Here is a 22,406-nt window from a genome sequence, read left to right on the forward strand (position 1 = left end):
GTGATGTAATTTAATCTCTACAGAACCTTGTGGAAAATTGTAGTGGAATCCTTAGAAGTGTGCAAATAAACTCCTGTTACTTTAACTGTCAGATTCTTATATATTCCATACTAAGCCTTAATAGTTATCAGAATATTACATGGTGGCAACGGTAGACTAAAGAGAAGATGGAGAAATCTTTGCCCTTACCGGAGAACTTCGAAAAAGTAGCTGGACTGAACCAAGCCGAGGCGTGGCCAAAATGTTTCCAGAGGTTTGCAAGGTATCATACTGCATCGGGTCTCACGCAGAAGCCAGACAAGGAGTAAGTCAGTATGCTATTGTGTGCAGATGACATCCTCAATACCCAAGGCATAGAGGAAGAGAGGACTGCATATAAAGAAGTTATTACGGCATTTGATGTAAGGAAAAATGTCACTGTGGAGTGTGCCAAATTTAATAAGCGTACTCAAAGGGAAGAGCATTGATTCATTTATCAATGATTTATATAAACTCGCGGAGGACTGCGAATACGGCAACTTACGGGAAGAGCTGATTAGAGTTAGGATGTGGTTGCTGTAGTAGACCACACCCTTTTGGATCATCTACAGTCAAGGGATGATCTCACGTTAACAAAAGCAATTCAGTTGAGTAGGCAAGCTGAGAATAGAAAGTTTAACCGATTCGTTGTTCAAGGGGACAGGGAGACTCCATTGAATTCGTAAAGAAAATGAAAGGGAAAAATGGCAGTACAAGACAAGAAAGGCGGGAAGAGCATTGAGAGGTAGCAGCAACCAATTGCAGTAGGCATAGCCGAGTGAAGCACAAGGTGGAATGCTGCCCAACCAGAGAGGCAAAGTGTTTGTCATGCAAAAAGAAGGGACACTTTCAGTCAGTGTGTCGCAGTAAAAAAAACCCTGTACATAATTAAAGGGAAATCCCAAGAGAACAAAAAAGTCAGTAAAGTGTGGAAGTACCTTTCTAGGGGAAATCCAAGGAACAAATAAGAGTTACTAGATGGTAAAAATTCTTGTGGAAGGCAACAAGACTAATTTTAAACTGGACACTGGAGCAGCAGTTTCAGTTTTATCAGACACAGAACTGTGGCTGAAAAAGAAAACTCTCAAACCAACAGATAAAAAATTATATGGGGCTGGAGGCATCGGGTTGAAGGCAATAGGAGAGTTAAAAATGTCATTGAGTTACTGGGAAAAGGAACTTCCTGACACACAATATGTAATTAAAAATCAAAGTTGTTCACTCTGAAGTTGGAAGGCTTGCATAGGCTTATAATTCATATGGAATGGAAAAGCTTGAATGTAAGGAAGTCCAGCCTAGAAATGTTAGAGCTGCATTTCCAAAATTATTCAGAGGGTTGGGGAAGTTAAAAATGGCATACCACATCACTCTGAGAAAGGAAGCAGAGCCAGTGTGTTTGTTCACACCTAGGAAAATTCCACATCCACTCCTAGAGAAATTTTAAAAAGAAATTGAATTAATGACAAAACAAGGAGTCATTTCACCTACAGGATGGTGCACAGGTATGTTCCAGTGAAGAAACCTAATTCGAATTTGGGTTGACCACACACAACTGTATAAGACAGCGGAAAGAGAAGTACATCCAATGTCATCAGTAGCTAGGGAAGAGCTCAATTTTCACCAAATTGGACACTACTAGTGGATTTTGGCAATTACCATTGGATGAGGAATCTAAGCTCTTAACAACATTCATGACACCATTTGGAAGATTCTGTTTTAACAGGGTGCCAATTGGAATTTTTTTATTTGATCATGGTATGTCAGCATCTTGCCCATCCCTAATTGCCCTTGAGAAGGTGGTGGTGAGCTGCCTTTTTGAACCGCTGCTGTCTTTGTGATGTAGGTACACCCACAGTGCTGTTAGGAAGATGGTTCCAGGATTTTTACCCAGCAACAATGAAGGAACAACAATATAGTTCCAAGTCAGGATGGTGTGTGGCTTGGAGGGGAACTTGCAGGTGGTGGTGTTCCCATACATCTACTGCCCTTGTCCTTCTAGGTGGTAGAGGTCGCGGGTTTGGAAGCTGCTGTCTAAGGAGCCCTGGTGAGTTGCTGCAGTGCATCTTGTAGATGATACACACCACTGCCACTGTGCATTGATGGTGAAGGGAGTGAATGTTGAAGGTGGTGGATGGGGTGCCAATCAAGTGGGCTGCTTTGGCCTGGATGGTGTCAAACTTCTTGAGTTTTGTTGGAGCTTCACCATCCAGGCAAGTAGAGAGTATTCCATCACACTCCTGACTGATATCTTGTAGATGGTGGACAGGCATTGGGGAGTCAGCAGGTGAGTTACTCGCCGCTGAATTCTGAGCCTCTGACCTGCTCTTGTAGCCATGGTATTTATGTTGCTGGTCCAGTTCAGATTCTGGTCAATGATAACCACCAGGATGTTGATAGTGGGGGCTTCAGTGATGGTAATGTCATTGACCATCAAGGGGGGATAGTTAGAATCTCTCTTGTTTGAAATGGTCATTGTCTGGCACTTGGGTGCCGCAAATGTTACTTGCCACTTATCAGCCCCAAACGATATGGTCTTGCTGCATATGGACACAGGGTGCTTCAGTATCTCCGGAGTAGCGAATGGTGCTGAACATTGTGCAATCATCAGCAACATCCCCACCTCTGACCTTATGATGGAGGGAAGGTCATTGATGAAGCAGCTGAAGATGGTTGGGCCTAGGATACTACCATGAGGAACTCCTGCAGTGATGTCCTGGGATGAGATGATTGACCTCCAACAACCACAATCATCTTCACTTGTGCTAGGTATGACTCCAACCGGCAGAGGATTTCCTCCCGATTCCCATTGAATTCAGTTTTGCTAGGGCTCCTTGATGCCTTACTCGGTCAAATGCTGCCTTGATGTCAAGGGCAGTCACTCTCACCTCACTTCTGGAGTTCAGCTCTTTTGTCCGTGTTTGGACCAAGGTTGTAATGAGGTCAGGAGTTTACTGACCCTGGCAGAACCAAAACTGAGTGTCAGTGAGCAGGTTATTGCTGAGCAAGTGAGCAGGTTATTGATAGCATGGTTGATGACCCCTTCCATCACTTTGCTGATTACGTCAGTACCGGAGATCTTTCAAAGGACTATGCCAAGGATCTTGGGATGATTAGATGGGATCATTTGCCATATGGAAGACGTCTTGGTTCATGGAGCCAATCAGAAGAACTCGATACAAGAGTGAGAGCAGTACTACTGAGATTGGAAAAAGCAGGTCTCCCATTGAACGAGAAATGTGTTTTTTCAGAGCCAATGGTACGATTTCTTGGATGTATAATAGATGGATCCGGTATTAGAGCAGATCCACAAAAGACAAAAGTGATAAGGGAATTCCCAGAGCCTAAAAACATTTCAGAGCTTCAGAGGCTTATGGGAATGGTGAATCAAGTCGGGAAATTTCTATGGAAATTAGACATGATCAATGAGCCATTACGACAGCTGTTGAAAAACGACAATGTTTAGTGTAGGAAAGAAGCCCAACAAGAATCCTTTGAGAAAATCAAGAAAATGCTAGTCTCATCAGAAGTGTTAGCACATTACAAACCGGAGCTATTCACCAACATAGCTGCAGATGTGTCATGTACGGGATTGGGAGCAGTCCTATTTCAAGTGCAGAGAGATGGGAGACGCTGACCTGTATATTTTGCTTCTCATTCGTTAACAGAAACCAAGCAGAGATATGCAGTAATAGAAAAGGATACATTGGCAGCAACTTGGGCATGTGAAAAATTTTCAGATTATGTCCTAGTACTTCAATTCAAGATCGAAACAGATCATAAACCATTGGCTGCTCTTTTAAACTCAAAGGAGCTTGCAAAATTACCTTGAAGAGTACAAAGGTTTAGATTAAGACTGATGAGATTTGATGCAAAAACTGAATACGTTCCAGGAAAACAACAGTTCACAGCAAACGCTTTATCACGTATTTCGGCAGCAGGACCAGAAAAAGGAGATATTTTGCTTCTTGAAGAAGTAGACATTTTTGCTTTGACGATGACAACAACTTAACCTGCTACAGCTCATAAACTGAGTGAGATCAGGAATACACAGAAAACAGACCAAGTAGGTGTAAAAATCAGGGAATATTGAATGGATGGCCAATATACGTGCCACATAACCCTGTTCTGAGGCAGTATTACGAACAAAGAGGTCATCTAAGCATAGTTGATGATTTACTGATCTATGATGAGAGATTAGCTATGCCAAGAGGATTGAGATTAGATATCTTGGAGAGATTACACCAAGGACATTTGGGAATTACCAAGTGTAGAGCCAGGGCAAGCCATTCAGTATGGTGTCCTGGTATATCGAAAGAAATTATGAAATGAAAGAACCACTCATGCTATCCTCTTTTCCGTCTAGACTATAGGAGCATCTAGGAATGGATCTTTTTGAGCATAGAAGTAAAATATTCCTAATAGTAGTCGATAATTATTCAAGGTGGTTGAAGTTAAATAACTACAAGGTCAAAGTTCAGAAGAAATAACCGCATCCTTGGAGAAATTTTGCTACGTATGGAATTCCAGATATTCTACTGTCTGACAATGGGCCGCAATTTGTGAATGAATGCTTTAGAGAGTTCAAAGCAGTATACGGCTTTGTTGATGTCACTAGTTCGCCAAGGTACCCTCAGGCTAATGGTCAAGCAGAGAGAGGAGTAAGGACTGTGAAGACATTGTTAAAAAAGAATGAAGACCTTTAACTGGAACTTCTATGTCATCGACCGACACCACTTCAGAATGGTTTAGCCCCATGCGACTTGTTAATGGGAAGACGGTTGAAGACCCAACTTCCTACATTACACTACCAAGTACATTCGCGCCACAAGTAAGTGCAGAAGATTTGGAAAAAAGTGATCAAGAGATGATAGAGAAAGGTCGAATCACTCAGAAAATTATGACAGATGTCACAGAACCAATGGTTTCTCCACCGTTGATGGTGTTTTTTTTCATTATTGTTACATTGTTTTGAAACACCTTGGGGATGGTTATCAGACACCCAACCTGGGAAATCAGTTTGGGTTAGAGACCAAAATCAGTATGCAGAAGTGATCGAGCAATGACCATATCCATGATCATACATTGTCCAAACTGACCAAGGGATGATAAGAAGAAACAGAAGGTCGTTTGTTGGTGATATCTAAGAAGCAGCAAACACAGGAGATCCAATCATCTTGAAAGTTTGAATCAGTGATGCTGCAATCATCCATCAATCCAGAGGATAATCTGAATGAAGAACTTGAGTCATCCAGTTCTACTCAAGTACCGCAGAGTCAGAGGATGAACTAGAAGACTCAAAACCTCAAACCCCTTCAAAGGAAAGAAGAATGCATTATGGAAGACTTGTAAAAATGCCACAGCGGTTATCAATCTGAAAAGAGAAGTCAGAGACTTGGGGGGGAGAGGTAGCATAATGTAATATAGGGTTGTTACTGGGCGGAGTATGTAAATAGATTCTGACCATCATCACAGGAAGTGATGTATTGTAATCTGTACAGAACCTTGTGGAGAGCTGTAGTTGGAAGTCTTAGATGCAAGACTCATATGTTCTGTGCTAAGTCTTAATATATTCTGTACTAAGCCTTAATAGTTACCGGAATATTACACACAGCAGGTCTAGCAGCATCTGTAGAGAGAGAAACAGAGTTGACGTTTTGAGTCGGATATGACTCTTCCTGGGCCCCCTGGTCTGGAATCTTAAAGCTCTTGCTCCCTGTTCTTTTTAAGATCTTCCTTCAAACTCATTGACCAAACTTTTGGGTACCACTTCTATTTTCTCCACCGTTGATGGTGTTTTTTTTCATTATTGTTACATTGTTTTGAAACACCTTGGGGATGGTTTAATATGTTAATATTGTTCAAAGACAGCACTTCACGACTGGGTGAAGTGCAGTCAGCTGAACGACATTTCCACCTGTAACAATTCTGTGATCTTGTAATACCGCCTCCACGTGGGCTCGACGTCCCGCCGGTTCCGCACCCCACCCCTCTCCAAGCTGGTGCCCCGCCCCGCCCCTCCCCTCACGTGGCTCCACGCCCCGCCCCTCCTCTCACGTGGCTCCACGCCCCGCCCCTTTTCCATACCGCCCGCCCCTCCTCCACGTGGGTTCCAGGCCCCTTTCGCTTCTCGTGGTCTTCACGCACCGCCCCTTATCCCCCACGTTCCCGCCTGCCCTCTTCGTGGTGCCCGGGCTCTGTCCCTCTCTCGTGCTGCCATGGCGGTTCAGGTGTTGCGCTTGAGTCATATTTCTTTTCACGTCAGTAACAGCAAGCGCCTGGCTCGTGACCTCGCCCATCGCTTCCGTTTCCAGTTGTGCGGCAGCCGGGAGACGGGGCTGGCCAGGCAGCTGGTCCTGAGGAACGGCTCTGCCGTGTTCTTGGTGAACGAGAGCCCGGGAGGTACGTGCTCGGAGCTGGGGTCCCGGGACCTCCTGTACGATGTGGCCGTGGCCCATGCGGTGGACAGCGCCTGTAACGTGTCCTTCGAAGTCAAGGACGTGGAGCGGGCGACGCTGTGCCTGGATCGCCTGGGCTGTCGGGTCCTTGTGCCACCCAGGCTGGTGGAGGACGAGTTGGGCTGTGTCACCTACTCAGTGGTGCGCTCTGTGTTGGGGAATGTGTGCCACACTCTGATCGACCGAAGCGGCTACCGTGGGGATTTCCTGCCCGGCTTCGACCCGCCACCTTGCCCCGGGGACTGGGCTCAACAACAACAGCAGCAGCAGGCGGTCGGGGGACCTGTGGCGATCACGCATTTCGACCACATCACCTACGTATGTCCCCGGCGGCAGAGCGCCCACATCATGGACTGGTACCGCAGCTGCTTCGGCTTCCAGCGTTTACTCGTCAGCCGGTGAGTGGGGGAAGTTTGACTGAAAGGAGGACGGGCTTCCAGCCATTCTTCAAGTACAGTGAATTACTTTTGAAAGTAATTCATGGGGACCTGAGGAGTATGATATCATCGCAATTATAGAAACCTGGCTTAAGGAGGGACAGGAATGGCAGTTCAACGTTCCTGGTTACAGGGTTTCAGACGCGATAGAGAGGGGGATAAAAAAGGAGGGGGTGGCACTTTTGGTCAAAGAAACAATTACAGCTGTGAGGAGGGATAATATGTTAGGTTCATTAAATGAGGCCATATGGATTGAACTAAGAAACAAAAACGGGAAAGTCACACTGCATTATATATATTATAGACGCCCAGTCAGAGGGAGATAGAAGAGCAGATATGTAGGCAAATTTCCGAGAAGTGCAAAAGCAATAGAGCTGTAATAGGGATTTTAACTATCCCAATTTTTTTTTTGTTCATGGGATGTGGGTGTCACTTGCTAGGCTAGCATTTATTGCCCATCCCGAATTGACTGTGAGAAGGTGATGGTGAGCTGCCTTTTTTTTTTAGAGATACAGCACTGAAACAGGCCCTTCGGCCCACTGAATCTGTGCTGACCAACAACCACCCATTTATACTAATCCTACATTAACCCCATATTTTCTACCACATCCCCACCATTCTCCTACCTACACTAGGGGCAACTTAGAATGGCCAATTTACCTATCAACCTACAAGTCTTTGGCTGTGGGAGGAAACCGGAGCACCCGGCGGAAACCCACGCAGACACGGAGAACTTGCAAACTCCGGACAGGCAGTACCCAGAAGTGAACCCGGGTCACTCGAGCTGTGAGGCTGTGGTGCTAGCCGCTGTGCTGCCCAAAACAGAAATGAACATCTGCAGTGCTTGGGGTGTAGGTACACCAACAGTGCTGTTAGGAAGCGAGTTCCAGAATTTTAACCCAGCAACAGGGAAGGAACGGCAATATAGTTCCAAGTCAGGATGGTGTGTGGCTTGGAGGGGAACTTGCAGGTGGTGGTGTTCCCATGCATCTGCAGCCCTTTTCCTTCTAGGTGGTAGAGGTTGTGGATTTGGAAGGTGCTGTCGAAGGAGCCTTGGTGTGTTGCTGCAGTGCCATCTTGTAGATGGTATACACTGCTGCCACTGTGTGTTGGTGGAGGGAGTGAATGTTTGTGGATGGGGTGCCAATCAAGCGGGCTGCTTTGTCCTGGATGGTGGAGCTTCAAGTGTTGTTGGAGCTGCACGCATCCAGGCAAGTGGAGAGTATTCCATTCCACTCCTGACTTGTGCTCGTAGATGGTGGACAGGCTTTGGGGAGTCTGGAGGTGAGTTACTTGCCGCAGGATTTCTAGCCTCTGACCTGCTGTTGCAGCCATGGCATTGATATGGCTACTCCAGTTCAGATTCTGGTCATTGGTAACCCCCAGGATGTTGATAGTAGGAGGTTCAGCAATGGGAATGCCATTGAACGTCAAGGGGAGATGGTTAGATTCTCTCTTTTTTGAGATGGACTTTTCCTGGCACTTGAGTGGTGCGAATGTTACTTGCCACTTATCAGCCCAAGCCTGGACGTTGTCCAGGTCTTGATGCATATGGACACAGGCTGCTTGAGTATCTGAGGAGTCGTGCTGAACATTGTGTAATCATCAGCGTACATCCCCACTTCTGACTTTATGATGGAGGGGAAGTCATTGATGAAGCAGCTGAAGAGATTTTAACTATCCCAGTTTTTTTATTTGTACTATTTATATGCCTATAGAAAACTTTGCGTTTCATTTAATGCTAGCTGCCAGTCTCTTTTCATGCTGACCATCAGCCTCAAGAAAACGAACATCATGGGGCAGGATGTCAGAAATGCTCCATCCATCAATATTGGCGACCACGCTCTGGAAGTGGTTCAAGAGTTCACCTACCTAGGCTCAACTATCACCAGTAACCTGTCTCTAGATGCAGAAATCAACAAGCGCATGGGTAAGGCTTCCACTGCTATGTTCAGACTGGCCAAGAGAGTGTGGGAAAATGGCGCACTGACACGGAACACAAAAGTCCAAGTGTATCAGGCCTGTGTCCTCAGTACCTTGCTCTACGGCAGCGAGGCCTGGACAACGTATGCCAGCCAAGAGCGACGTCTCAATTCATTCCATCTTCGCTGCCTTCGGAGAATACTTGGCATCAGGTGGCAGGACTATATCTCCAACACAGAAGTCCTTGAAGCGGCCAACATCCCCAGCTTATACACACTACTGAGTCAGCGGCGCTTGAGATGGCTTGGCCATGTGAGCCGCATGGAAGATGGCAGGATCCCCAAAGACACATTGTACAGCGAGCTCGCCACTGGTATCAGACCCACCGGCCGTCCATGTCTCCGTTATAAAGACGTCTGCAAACGCGACATGAAATCGTGTGACATTGATCACAAGTCGTGGGAGTCAGTTGCCAGCATTCGCCAGAGCTGGCGGGCAGCCATAAAGACAGGGCTAAATTGTGGCGAGTCGAAGAGACTTAGTAGTTGGCAGGAAAAAAGACAGAGGCGCAAGGGGAGAGCCAACTGTGCAACAGCCCCAACAAACAAATTTCTCTGCAGCACCTGTGGAAGAGCCTGTCACTCCAGAATTGGCCTTTATAGCCACTCCAGGCGCTGCTTCACAAACCACTGACCACCTCCAGGCGCGTATCCATTGTCTCTCGAGATAAGGAGGCCCAAAAGAATAGAAAACTTTGCGTTTCATTTAATGCTAGCTGCCAGTCTCTTTTCATGCTGTCTCTTTGCTTCTCTTAGTTTCTTTTTCACTTCCCCTCTGGACCTTCTAAATTCAGCCTGGTTCTCAATCAAATTTTCCACATGGCATGTTTCATAAACACACTTTCTTCTTTATCTTTATCTCTACCTCTTTTGTCATCCAGGGAGGCCTGGATTGTTTGCTCTACTTTTCCCCTTCATGGGAATATACCTTGACTGTGCCCGAACTATCTTTTTGAAGGTAGCCCATTGTTCATCTACCGGTTTTCCTGCCAGCTTTTGGCTCCAATTTATTCACCCCAGCTCCATTTTTACCCCATTGAAGTTGGTCTCCCCCCAGTTAATTATTCGTAACCTGTTTTGTTCTTTGTCCTTTTCCATAGTCAGCCGAAACCTTATGATACAATGATCACTATCCCCTAAATACTGTTCTGCTGATACTTGATCCACTTCGCCCACCTCATTACCAAGAACCAGGTCTAGCAGTGTCTCCTTTCTGGTTGGACTAGCAATACACTGTTGTGGAAAATTTTCTTGAACACACTCTAGGAACTCTTGCCCCTCACTACCCTTTACACTACTATTATCCCAGTCTATGTTTGGATATATTTCGTCTCTGCCCACCCTTGTTCTCCACTTTGGCCAATGGAGGTTTTAAGCCATCTTGGTTCTACACTCTAGAACGCTCCCCACTTTTAAAAACCATGACTTTGGTCACATTGCCTATTTGTCTTCATACTGCTCAGCATCAATTTTTCAACTTGGGGACATTTTCTAGGGTAAAAGTGCTAAAGTTTATTTGTTGAGTTCTACGAATGGGCTCACTTATATTCCAGTTATGACAAAATCTCTACCTTAAACATTGAACCATCTTTTTTCTCTCTTTGTATGGTGAGGTCCTTTTTCATTTTAGATATTTGCATTGTTTACAAATACTAATCAGTACAGGCTCCCATCTCCAGCATTCACTTTGATCTGTACACCGGAGACACCATTTATAATGTGCTGTGCCATGAAAATAAGGACCCAGTGGGTTACAGTCTGTTTTGAGATAAGGTTGTTTGACCCCCTCTTCTCTGTAACTTATACTTACATTCATTCACACATCCTCATTATATGAAACCAGTACTGTTTGTCTGGAAAGAAGCATGATGTACAGTATTAGCCGACTGTTGCAAGTCAATAAGCATTCAGCCTGCCTGTACAGGCCACTGACAGTCTTCACCTTGTCAGCCTCCATAGTTCTTCCCTAGGCATTGCAGAAGGTCATCGTCCAGAAATCGAAGTTGCTGTCATAACTTTCAGACAACTTTGGAAGCTTGTCAGCTCGGTTATTTTAATGTTGCTATCAGTGTTAGGAAATCTACCCTGTAGTGTATATTAGGGCAGTTCCACAGCATTAACAGCTGAGCAATTCTGCTACAAGCACCATGCACTATACGAGGCATGACTGAGGCTTTAAAAAACAATGTTCAACTTTCAGTAGTTTCTCAGTTGTCTGACATTTGTCTGCCTCTCCTCCAAAAAAGACTCAAACCTGTTTGCGCTCAGGAATCCATTCCATTATCTATTCCTATTTATTTTTTCTCCCCCCCCCCCCCCCCCCCCCCCCACACCTACAAATGCTGTAGACATTTTTGACATTAAAGGTGCTATAGAAATACAAATTGTATTTGTTGCAGAATATAATTTTACATTCAGCTGTGCTATTTTTGAGACATTGCTTGCATAACTTGTTTTGGGAGTAAATCAAGTAGTCAGAGCTTTTTGATGTGAGTAACTTGAAAATCTGATGGTGTCAATTATTTTTGACTTTTCAGAAATGAAGATGTAGATGAAGGTTATGTCATTGAAGAGACTGACATTGGACTGCGCTTGACCTGTATGGAGTACTGGAAATGCAGTGAGGTTGGCATGTCAATGCCTATGACTAAAGAGAAGAAAATAGATTGCAAATTTGTGATAGCGGAGTCCTTGTCCTATTCAGGTACAGTATTATTTACAGTATTGGTACCCAAGTATCTGTGCATATCATTAAATATTTTGAGTACCAAGACTGCATTTTAAGTCGAGGATAAATTCACACATTCCTCACAATGTCTTTCAGATCTAGTTTTCATTGCCTTAATTAAATTAATCATCTGCATATAATTATACAGTTTTTATTTCAGTTCATTGGTAGAAGATCAAATATGACCTTTAATTTTCCTTTCCATGTGTGAGCCATCAGTAATAATGGATACTGGTGACATTCCGTGTGATTTTCAACACAAGTCTCCATATTTCAAAAGGTGCGCAAATTTAATTCAGGAACTGGCAATCCATTAGCTGAACATGAGTATTGGAAACATTTTAGAGAGAAAGCTGGTGGGCAACAGCTCAAAAAAAAAAAATCAGCATTGATTTAGGTGGGAAGGTCTATTTCTTTTCAAGACCTTAAAATATAGGAATGCCCTATAAACTGATACATTTGAATTTTCAGTAAGCCTTTGACAAGATTCCACATGAAAGACTTAAGCTAAGTCATGGAAATCCATGGTAGAACATGGGACTGGATTTAAAAAAACAACGCAACCACTAGGTGGCACAGTTCTGGCACATGCGCAAATGCAACCTCATTCACTGAAACGTCACTCACTGCGATGTCTTAGGCAGCTGCCAGTAATCAAGATGGCACTGCTCAATTTGTCACAAAAAGCAAACACAGCCTTAAACTAAAATCCCCACAGTGGCTGCGATCACTGCCTCCATCCCATCCCCAGCAGTACCCCCCTCCCTCCTGCCATTGCGCTTCTCTTCGCCACTTCCATGCCCGTCTGATCGCCGCTCGCTCTGCACCTCGCAGTTTTTCCCACCTCGGCCACTCGCTCCCCGCCTTGCCACTGTCTTCCCTCAGCCGCTCGCTTCCTGCCCTCGCCACTTTGGTGCCTCATTCCCCGCCCCTTGGCACGGCGGGGAGCAATCAGCCGAAGGGGGAAGAGACGAGGCTGGGGGAGAGCAAGGGCGAGAGCAAGTGGACAAGGGGGGGAAAGCGGCGAGGGCGGAAGCAAGTGGTTGAGGGAAGGCAGTGGGGAGCGGGCGACCAAGTGGGGGAAGCAGCAAGGCCTGGAACAAGTGGCTGGGTGGAAGCGGCGAGGGCGGGTGCAAGTTGTTGAGGGAAGGCAGCGGCGAGGCAGGAGGGAGGGGGATTCTGTTAGGGGGAATGGAGCTGCTGATCACGGCTATTGAAGGGTGATGACGTCATTGCGTTGTGACGTCAGCGCGCATGCACTCTTTCATGCTGGCAAATGTTCGCAAGCACTGCTGACGTCTGTGATCGCTTTGCGCCGTCAGGTGTCACTTTGTAAAAGAATAGGAATCGAGGAATAACCTGACAGATATAGTGTCAGAGCATGATGAAATACTGAGTCGAGTACTTAGTGGATTAGTGCTGGGACTGCTGCCATTTCTGTATATCTATGTAATAAATTAACAATGCAAAAAGCATTTGTAGGATTGATAATGTTGCTGACCACACTAAAATAGGAAAAACAAATTGCAGTAAAGAATGTGCAGAAGGATTGAGCCACTATGGAGAAGCAGATGAAATGCTGTTGTGCATAGTTAAAACAACAGAGGAAAAAGTCTGTAATGGTTATTCTGAGGCTTTATAATGCACTGGTCAGACCTCGCTTTAGTATTGTGTATGGTTGTGCCATTGGCCAGAAAATTGGCAAATTAAATTTAACACTGAGGGATGTCATTTTATATTTTGGGAGGAGAAACTAAGTGGTGTGGGTGTACAATAAAGGGAATATACACACCCAGAGTTAGAAATAAGCCTAAAGAAGAAATATAACTTGCATTTATATAGCTTACACTATACCTTGTGTCCTCAGGATACGTCAAAATTGTGAAGTCACTGTTAAGTTGGAAATATAGCCAATCTGAATACAAATGATCCAGAAAACAGTAAATGTAATAAATGATCAGTTAATCTGTACATAGGAACAGGAGTAGGCCATTCAGCCCATCAAGCCTGCTCAGCCATTCAATACGATCATGACTGATCATCCACTTCAATGGCTTTTTCCCACACTATCCGCATATCCCTTTATGTCATTGGTATTTAGAAATCTGTCAATCTCTGCTTTAGACATACTCAATGACTGAGCTTCCACAGCCCTCTGGGGTAGAGAATTCCAAAGATTCACAACCCTGTGAATAATGAAATCTTTCCTCATCTTGTTCCTAAGTGGCTTCCCCCCTATTTTGAAATTGTGTCCCCTGTTCCTAGACACCCCAGCCAGGGAAAACATCTTAGCTGCATCTACCCTATCTATTCCTTTCAGTATTTTGTAGGTTTCAATGAGATCACTTCTCATTCTTTGAAACTAGAGAATACAGGCCCAGTTTACCCAATCTCTCTTGATAGGATAGTCAAGTTAGATTCAATGTTGAGGGATAAGTGTTGGTCAAGGCAGCAAGACAACTCCATTGCTCTTTAAGTAGTGTCATATCACTGAGCATGAAGATATGGCATTGGTTTAAGTTATCAGCACCTCCAACAATGCAGCGCTTCCTCAGTACTGCACTGAAGTGTCAACCTCATATTCTCAAGCATTAGAGCGGTTCCCGAACTCAATGTTTCATTTCGGGCAAGAGTGTTAACAGAGCCAAAATTGCCCTGTACAAAAGTAATAGTACATGCTTGCAATGTTGATTTGGTGTGATCAAGTAGAATATTAGGCTGTATAGCTAAAGCAATGTTTATGGTGAGGTCCTGCTTTAGAGTACTGGGTATCATTTGATTGCAATGCTTCAAAAAGGACATGGATTTGACTCTGGATAGTTTCCCGTAACTGGTTTTGAGAAAGTGCATAAGGGTGACTCGACTAACTTGTGAGATGACACAAGGATATGTCCTATGGGCTTTTATCATTTTCACCTAGAACAGTTTTTGGCTGACAGGTATTGGTCCTGTCTCCTGTCTTTGTTTTGCATCTGACATTGACAGTGATCACTGTTGTGGGTCTCTTGTTTAAAATTATGTGAAAGACTATATTAATATTTGTTCATGGGATTTTGATAATTGGTCAGCTTGTGATTCCTTTGATTTGAATATTGCATGTTGGAAGAGGATACAGTATTACACTTCAGCTGTATTGATGTCTATGATGCAGATAAGTCATCTCTACCTAGGTGGATTATTTCAAGAATGGGGCTTTACACTAATAAATGGGAGGGAGGGTTCAGATAAGGGTAAACTTATCTGTTTGAAGAGAAAAGTTAAAGCTGTACAGCAGGGTAATGATTTGTATAAAATCAAGTGGATTGTGTCAGGAATGGACGGACAGTTTAATAACAGCAATAGGGCCACATCAGTGGAAAATAGTAAAAGGTTAAAATTAATGGCTCTATATTCAAATGCACAAAAGACAAGATAGATGAATTAATGGCACACACACAGGTAAGTGGGTTTGATTTAGTAGCTATTACTGAGATGCAGTTGCAGGATGACCAAGGTTGGGAATTAAATATTTCAGGGTACTTGACGTTTAGAAAAGATATCCAAAGTGGATAAGGAGGTGCAGTAGCCTTGATGATAAAGGATGGGAGAAAGGATTTTAGCCCAGAAAATCAGGGTGTAGAACCAGTCTGGGTGGAGCTAAGAAATAACAAAGGACAGAAAACGCTGGTGGAAGTAGTTTGTAGGCCATCTAACAGTGGTTGTTGTGTTGGACAGAGTATAATTACAGTAACACGTAACAAGGATAGTGCAATAATTGTGAGAGACTTTAATGTTCATGTAAACTGGGCAAACTAAATTCACAAAAGTAGCTTGGAAGACAAGCTCATGGAATGCTTTTGAGACAGTTTTCTAGAAAAGTATGTCAAGGAACCAAGTAAGGAAGAGACTATTTTAGATCTAATGTGTGATAAGGCAGAGTCAAATATAGTTAATTATAATCCTATAGCAAAGCATTATCTGGTGTTATGAAATGGATTTTTTTGTAAAAAAAAAAATTCTAAGGAATTTATGGTTAAGTTGAATAAATGTTGGACCAGGTTTTAAAAAGGAAGCCATCAAGAGGGCACTGAGGGAGTCGGATTGGCAACGGTGTTGCTGGTTGTTAGCTGGCTCGGGTTGGAGATGGAACGGAAACCCTGGTAACAGGGCAGAAAAGTGACAAGCGCTCCTTTGGACAAGCCCAGTAGTAAAACGGGAAAGGTAGCCAAACAATGGCTTACATGGGAAATTAGAGATATTGTTAGATCCAAGGAAGAGGCATACAAATTCGCCAGAAAAAACAACAGACCTGAGGATTGGGAGCAGTTTAGAATTCAGCAAAAGAGGACCAAGGGATTGATTAAGAAGGGGAAAATAGTGTACGAGAGCAAGCTTGCGGGGAACATAAAAACTGACTGTAAAAGTTTATATAGGTATGTGAAAAGAAAAAGATTGAAGACAAATGTAGGTCCCTCAGTCAGAAACAGGGGAATTTATTATAGGGAACAAAGAAATGGCTGAACAACTAAATACATACTTTGGTTCTGTCTTCACAAAGGAGGGCACAAATATCATACCAGAAATGTTGGGGAACACAGGGTTTAGTGAGAGAGAGGAACTGAAGGAAATCAGTATTAGTAGAGAAATGGTATTGGGGGAATTGATGGGATTGAAGGCCAATAAATCCCCAGGGCCTGATGATCCACATCCCAGAGTATGGAAGTGGCCCTAGAAATAGTGGATGCATTGGTGGTCATCTTCCAAGATTCTATAGATTCTGGAGCAGTTCCTACCGATTGGAGGGTAGCTCATGTAGCCTCATTATTTAAAAAGGGAGGTAGAGAGAAAGCAGGCAATTATAGACCAGTCAGCCTGATGTCGGTAGAGGGGAAAATTCGAGAGTCCATTATCAAAGATTTTATAGCAGAGCACTTGGAGAACAGTGGTAGAATCGGGTAGAGTCAGCATGGATTTACAAAAGGGAAAGCATGCTTGACAAATGTACTAGAATTCTTCGAGGATGTAACTAGTAGAGTTGATGAGGCGGACCCGGTGGATGTGGTTTATTTGGACTTTCAGAAGGCTTTCGACAAAGTCCACATAAGAGATTAGTGTATAAAATTAAAGCGCGTGGGATTGGGGGTAGTGTATTGCAATGGATAGAAAATTGGTTCGCAGACAGGAAACAAAGAATAGGAATAAATGGGTCTTTTTCCGAATGGCAGGCAGTGACTAGTGGGGTACTGCAGGGATCGGTGCTAGGACCTTGGCTATTCATACTATATATTAATGATTTAGATGGGGGAACTAAATGTAATATCTCCAAATTTGTAGATGACACAAAACTGGGTGGGAGGGTGAGTTGTGAGGAGGATGCAGAGAGGCTTCAGGGTGATTTGGACAAATTGAGTGTGTGGGCTAATGCATGGCAGATGCAGTATAATGTGGACAAATGTGAGGAAGGCAGATTATTTGAACGGCTATAAACTGAGAGGGGAGAATATGCAATGAGACCTGGCTGTTTTCGTACACCAGTCGCTGAAGGTAAGCATGTGGGTGCAACAGGCGGTAAAAAAGGCTAATGGTACGTTGGCCTTCATAGCGAGAGGATTCGAGTACAGGAACAGGGATGTCTTGCTGCAATTATACAGGGCCTTGGTGAGGCCACACCTGGAATATTGTGTGCAGTTTTGGTCTCCTTATCTGAGAAAGGATATTCTTGCTATAGAGGGAGTGCAGCGAAGGTTTACCAGACTGAATCCTGGGATGGTGGGACTGACGTATGAGGAGAGATTGAGTGGGTTAGGATTATATTCGCTGAAGTTCAGAAGAGTGAGGGGGGATCTCATAGAAACCTATAAAATCCTAACAGGACTTGACAGGGTAGACGCAGGAAGGATGTTCCCGATGGTGGGCGAGTTTCGAACCAGGGTTCATAGTCTGAGGATATGGGGTAAACCATTCAGGACTGAGATACAGAGAAATTTCTTCAGCCAGAGAGTGGTGAGCCTGTGGAATTGGCTACCACAGAGAGCAGTTAAGGCTAAAACACTATGTTTTCAAGAAAGAGTTGATATAGCTCTTGGGGCGAAAGGGATCAAAGAATATGGGGGGAAAGTGGGAACAGGTTACTGAGTTGGATGATCAGCCTTGATCATAATGAATGGCGGAATAGGCACGAAGGGCCGAATGGCATATTCTTGCTCCTATTTTCTATGTTTCTATGTAACAGAGAGCACCTGGAAGGACAGAAAAAAAACTGGCAAGTTTTTTGGTTGTCAGTCAGTGTGCGTGTATGTTTTACCTTATGAAAGGAGATAAAGTCTGTTGCTGATCTGTCAAAAAAGGACAGAAGACCACAAACCAGCTTGCTTTCCAGAAACTCCCAAGAAAAGACCCTTTGAAGTCCATTGTCTAAACATCTTGTTTCCTGTATTTAAAGAAAGCATGCTAAAAATAATTCTCAACGCCGCCTGAAGAGAACTGTTCTAAAGATTTCAGTGACTTGACTGCGTGTGCTCAGAAGTTAGACTATATGCCAGCTTGGAACAACATATCTCATCTGCTGTTTCCTTCAACAATGAGCAAGTAGTTAGCCCAATTGCTTTTTGTCTGACAGAGCTCCGATCTAAAAAATCTTTTTTTATTTTTTCAGTTAACCGGTGCACACATGTGTTTGAGTGTGAAGAGGTTAAGGTAAAAAGGGACTTTAAAATTTGGTTTAAGGTAGACAGGGGACTTCTAAAAATTTAATGTTGGATTTGTAAAAAAATTTGATCTGTGTGATATTGTTTTACTTCATTGCTAGTTAAGACTTGTTTTATAATGAACTGTTAATTTTATTCTTATAAAGAAACCTGTTTAGTGTGTTCCATTCTGGGGAAAATAGTGTATCTGATCAACTATGTCGGTAAGTGGGAAAATGTTAAAAAAATATATTGTGACCTGTGAGAGAAGTGGGACTGAATTAACAGTGCACTCCTCCCGCCTCGGTCGTACTATATATTTAATTGGAGGCTCTCTTTTCGGGATAAATCGAACGCTGGCGGCGTACAACTGTAAGTGGGGTAATAATAATTGAAAAGGGAAAAAAAAACAGGTTTCTTGTGCAACAGAGTAGAGTTTACACCACCGAATGTCTATAGCAGTTGCTGAAACCTTTCTGGAGCAGGAGGATGTATCCCTCAGTGATTTGAGATACTTAACCAAGGTTAAAGTAAAGGATTTGGCAGCACAATTGGGATTAGAATTAAAATCAGGCACTAAGAAAGCAGACATAGTTGAAGTAATAGCACCTTTTTGAAATTGGAAGACGAAAGCAAACCAGGGGTAGTGCAGTTGAATTAGCTAAAATTTGGTTACAGATGAGGCAGCTTGACAAGGAAAACGAAATAAAATTGGAAAAATTTAAGCTTGAATTTCAAAGAGAAAGTGAAAGAGAAGAAATTATAAAAGATGGAACTAAGATAAAGGGGTGATCTTGACTCCAGTGAAAGTTCTGGTGGGGAAAGATCCAACTCCAGTCCAAGATCCATTGGAGAGCTGTTTAAATTTGTACAAGCCCTCCTGAAATTTGAGGAAAGGTACGTTGAGGCACTTTTCATTTCTTTTGAAAAGAGAGCCAAACGAATGAAATGGCCAAAGGAAAGCTGGACAATACTTATGCAAAGCAGGTTGATGGGCAGAGCTCATGAAGTTTATGACATGCTTTCTGAGGAGGCTTCTGCAGATTGAGATGGCAAAAAAGGCCCACTGCATATGAGTTAGCCCCTGAAGCTCACCGACAGAAATTTCAGAACCTCCAGAGATTATCTGGGCAGATGTACATAGAATTTTGATCGTTGGATCCAGGCACTGAAGATAGAGGCAACGTATGAGAACCTTAGGGAGTTAATTCTCTTGGAAGAATTTAAAAATTCACTCCCTCTGTTAGTAAGAAATCATGTAGAGAACCAGGAGGTTTCAAAGGCCAGACAGGCTGCGAAAATTGCTGATCATTGAGCTTGTGTATAAGCCAAAACCTTTTGACCGCCACCCGCACAAACCCGAGAAGGATAGAAGGTGGGAGAGTGAAAGGAAGGCAGGTAGCCAGGGACAAGAAGGAACAGCTGGGAATGCCCCGGGATCGCTTCCTCAGGCCAGAAAGGAAGGTTCTGAGGGTGGAAGTGAGGTCCGCAAGCCAAAATGTTACCATTGTCACAAGGTGGGACATCTTAGTGCAGAATGCTGAAAGTTGCGGGGTAAACCCATGGGACTTATTTGGGTGCGCAAAGCCAATGCAGTGAAAGGGGCCCTGACCGAGAGTACAACAGATCAGGCTGTAGCTCTGACTGCAGCTGTAATGCCCAGTACAAAAACCAATGAGAGTGTAGGGGTTGTGAATAAGATACCCGAGAGTTATAGGGCATTCTTGTTGAAAGGAAAGGTAACTCCTTATCCCTCAAGTGAGGCAGGCAAACCAGTAGTTATACTTAGGGATACAGGAGCCACCCAAACAATTTGCTGGGGAAAGGCATAACATTTCCACCAGAGTGTGCACTGAACGCTAAAGTTTTCATTAATGGAATTGGCGGGGAGTATATACTTGTACCTTTGTATTGGGTGCACCTAGAGTATCACCTAATGTCCAGAACGGTAACTCTAGGAGTTGTCCTACAGCTTGCCAGTGAACAGAGTTGACCTACTCCTGGGGAATGATTTGGCTGGAGTGAAAGTAGTAGCATCTCCAGTTGTCACGGAAAAAACAAGTGAAGTTAAAGAAACAAAACAGTTACAGGAAAAGGTTCCAGGAATTTTTCTTTCTTGTGTAGTAACCCATGCAATGGCTAAACTAGTTCCATTGTTGGAGGTAAAGTTGGCACCACAGTCAGATAGCCGAATATCTGAAACTCTGAGGATTTGGATAATCCAAAGGAAATGTTTAATAAGTCGTCTTTGAACACTGCTCAGCAAGCTGATCCAGAGTTGAATAAAGTGGCACAATTAGCTCTCTAACAGAAGCTGAGGCAAAAGAAGTTCAAGAAGGTTATTGAAAATTGGGGTTCTGATGAGTAAGTGGAGACCTCACAGACCTGTGGGCGAAGACTGGACAGTTGTTTGTCAGATAGTGGTACCACCAAAGTATCACTGGGAACTATTAAGGTTAGCACATGGAATTCCTATAGCGGGACATGTGGGGATCCGGAAGACCCTATCACATATAAGTCGACATTTTTAATGGCTAGGTCTTATCAAGGATGTGGTGCAGTTTAGTAAAATATGCCATACGTGCCAGATTGTGGGAAAACTGCAACCTGCCATAAAGCCGGCACCTCTAATTCCCATACCAGTTATTGTGGAACGTTTAGTAGGATGTTAGTGGACTGTGGAGGACCCTTACTGAAACAAAAGCAGGGCACCAATATATACTCACTATCATGGATATGGCTACTCTGTTCCAGAGACCGTTCCCTTGAGAACAATTTCTGCTAAGGTATTGGTAGAGAAGTTAACCCAGTTCTTCACTAGATATGGTTTACCATTTGAGATTCAGTCAGGTCAAGGTTCCAATTTCATGTCTAAAATTTTTCAGCAACTTGGTGGTAACTTAGATATAACACAGTTAAAGTCTTCAGCATACCACCCACAGACACAGGGAGCTTTAGAAAGGTACCATCAGACCCTCAAAACAACGATTAGGGCATACAGTCATTAATAGCCCCATGATTGTGATAAAGGGCTAGAATTTCTTTTGTTTACCACTAGGGATTCACCTAATGAATCAGGTTTTATTCCTTTTGAATTAGTTTACGAACATGAGATAAGAGGTCCTCTAAAACTAAAAGGTTTTTGAAACAAAGGGATGAATCCTCTTTGCTAGATTATGTATCTGTGTTCTGGGAACGGCTTACGAGAGCTTGCAAAGTGGCTCAAGAACACCTTAAAGCTTCCCAAACAACTATGAAAAAATGCGCAGACAAGCATGCTAAGACCCGAACATTTCAACCAGGGCATGAAGTGTTGGTATTGATGCCTTTACAGGGTGAACTGTTGAAAGCACGGTTCAGTGGTCCATATAAAGAGGTCAAGAGAATTGGTGAAGTAAATTATTTGACTGACATCCCAGATTGCCAGAAAAAGAAGCAGCTGTGTCATATCAATATGTTAAAACAATATTATTGCTGGGAGGAGGATAAGCAAGCACAGGTATATCATGTACTATGGACAGTGAAGAATGAAAGGGATAGTGAGGATGAGGCAGAAGGAGGCCTAGACAATTCTCAAATTGAACCGCCTACCTCTGGTAAGCTAATACTGAATGGCTAGGGAGATTGGGCACTATGCTTTCATATTTAGTTGCAAACCAACGAGAAAACCTAACAAGTCTACTCTCAGCATTTAAAAGAGTCTGTAGGGATAAGCCAGGATGTACAACCTTAGCCACACATGATGTGGATATCGGGGAATCCGTTCCGATAAAACAACATCCTTATCACTTAAGTCCAGGCAAACAGGCCCAGGTAAAAACAGAAATCCAATACCTGCTGGAGAACCACCTAATAGAACATAGTCAAAGCAGCTGGAGTTCCCCATAGTATTAGTGCCTAAACCTGAAGGTTCAGCCAGAATTGCATAGACTACAAAAAAGTTAATGCAGTAACAAAGACAGATTCCTACCCAGTTCTTTGCTTGGAGCTTAAGGCCTGCTCGGGTCTGCAATTGATACCCAACCCGAGTCCTTTGATTTTTTTTTCCCCTGTGCCCGACCCGACCACCGGAATGAAGCTGATTACATTAAAGAGGTTGTGCTCTACCTTGGATGGAATTG

General features: G+C 43.6%; 1 protein-coding gene across 1 annotated transcript in view; it reads left to right on the forward strand.

The window, feature by feature from the left end:
- The first annotated feature begins 6,116 nt into the window (after window positions 1–6,116).
- LOC137380634 (4-hydroxyphenylpyruvate dioxygenase-like protein) overlaps window positions 6,117–22,406 on the forward strand; it is a 41,865-nt gene continuing 25,575 nt past the window's right edge. Inside the window, exons 1-2 of the mRNA XM_068052781.1 lie at window positions 6,117–6,871; window positions 11,430–11,596. Of these exons, the coding sequence (XP_067908882.1) occupies window positions 6,234–6,871; window positions 11,430–11,596 (805 nt within the window). The 5' untranslated portion in view covers window positions 6,117–6,233. The remainder of the gene's footprint in view (window positions 6,872–11,429; window positions 11,597–22,406) is intronic.

This window comes from Heterodontus francisci, chromosome 20, assembly GCF_036365525.1.
Source record: "Heterodontus francisci isolate sHetFra1 chromosome 20, sHetFra1.hap1, whole genome shotgun sequence".
In the NCBI taxonomy this organism is placed as follows: Eukaryota; Metazoa; Chordata; class Chondrichthyes; order Heterodontiformes; family Heterodontidae; genus Heterodontus; species Heterodontus francisci.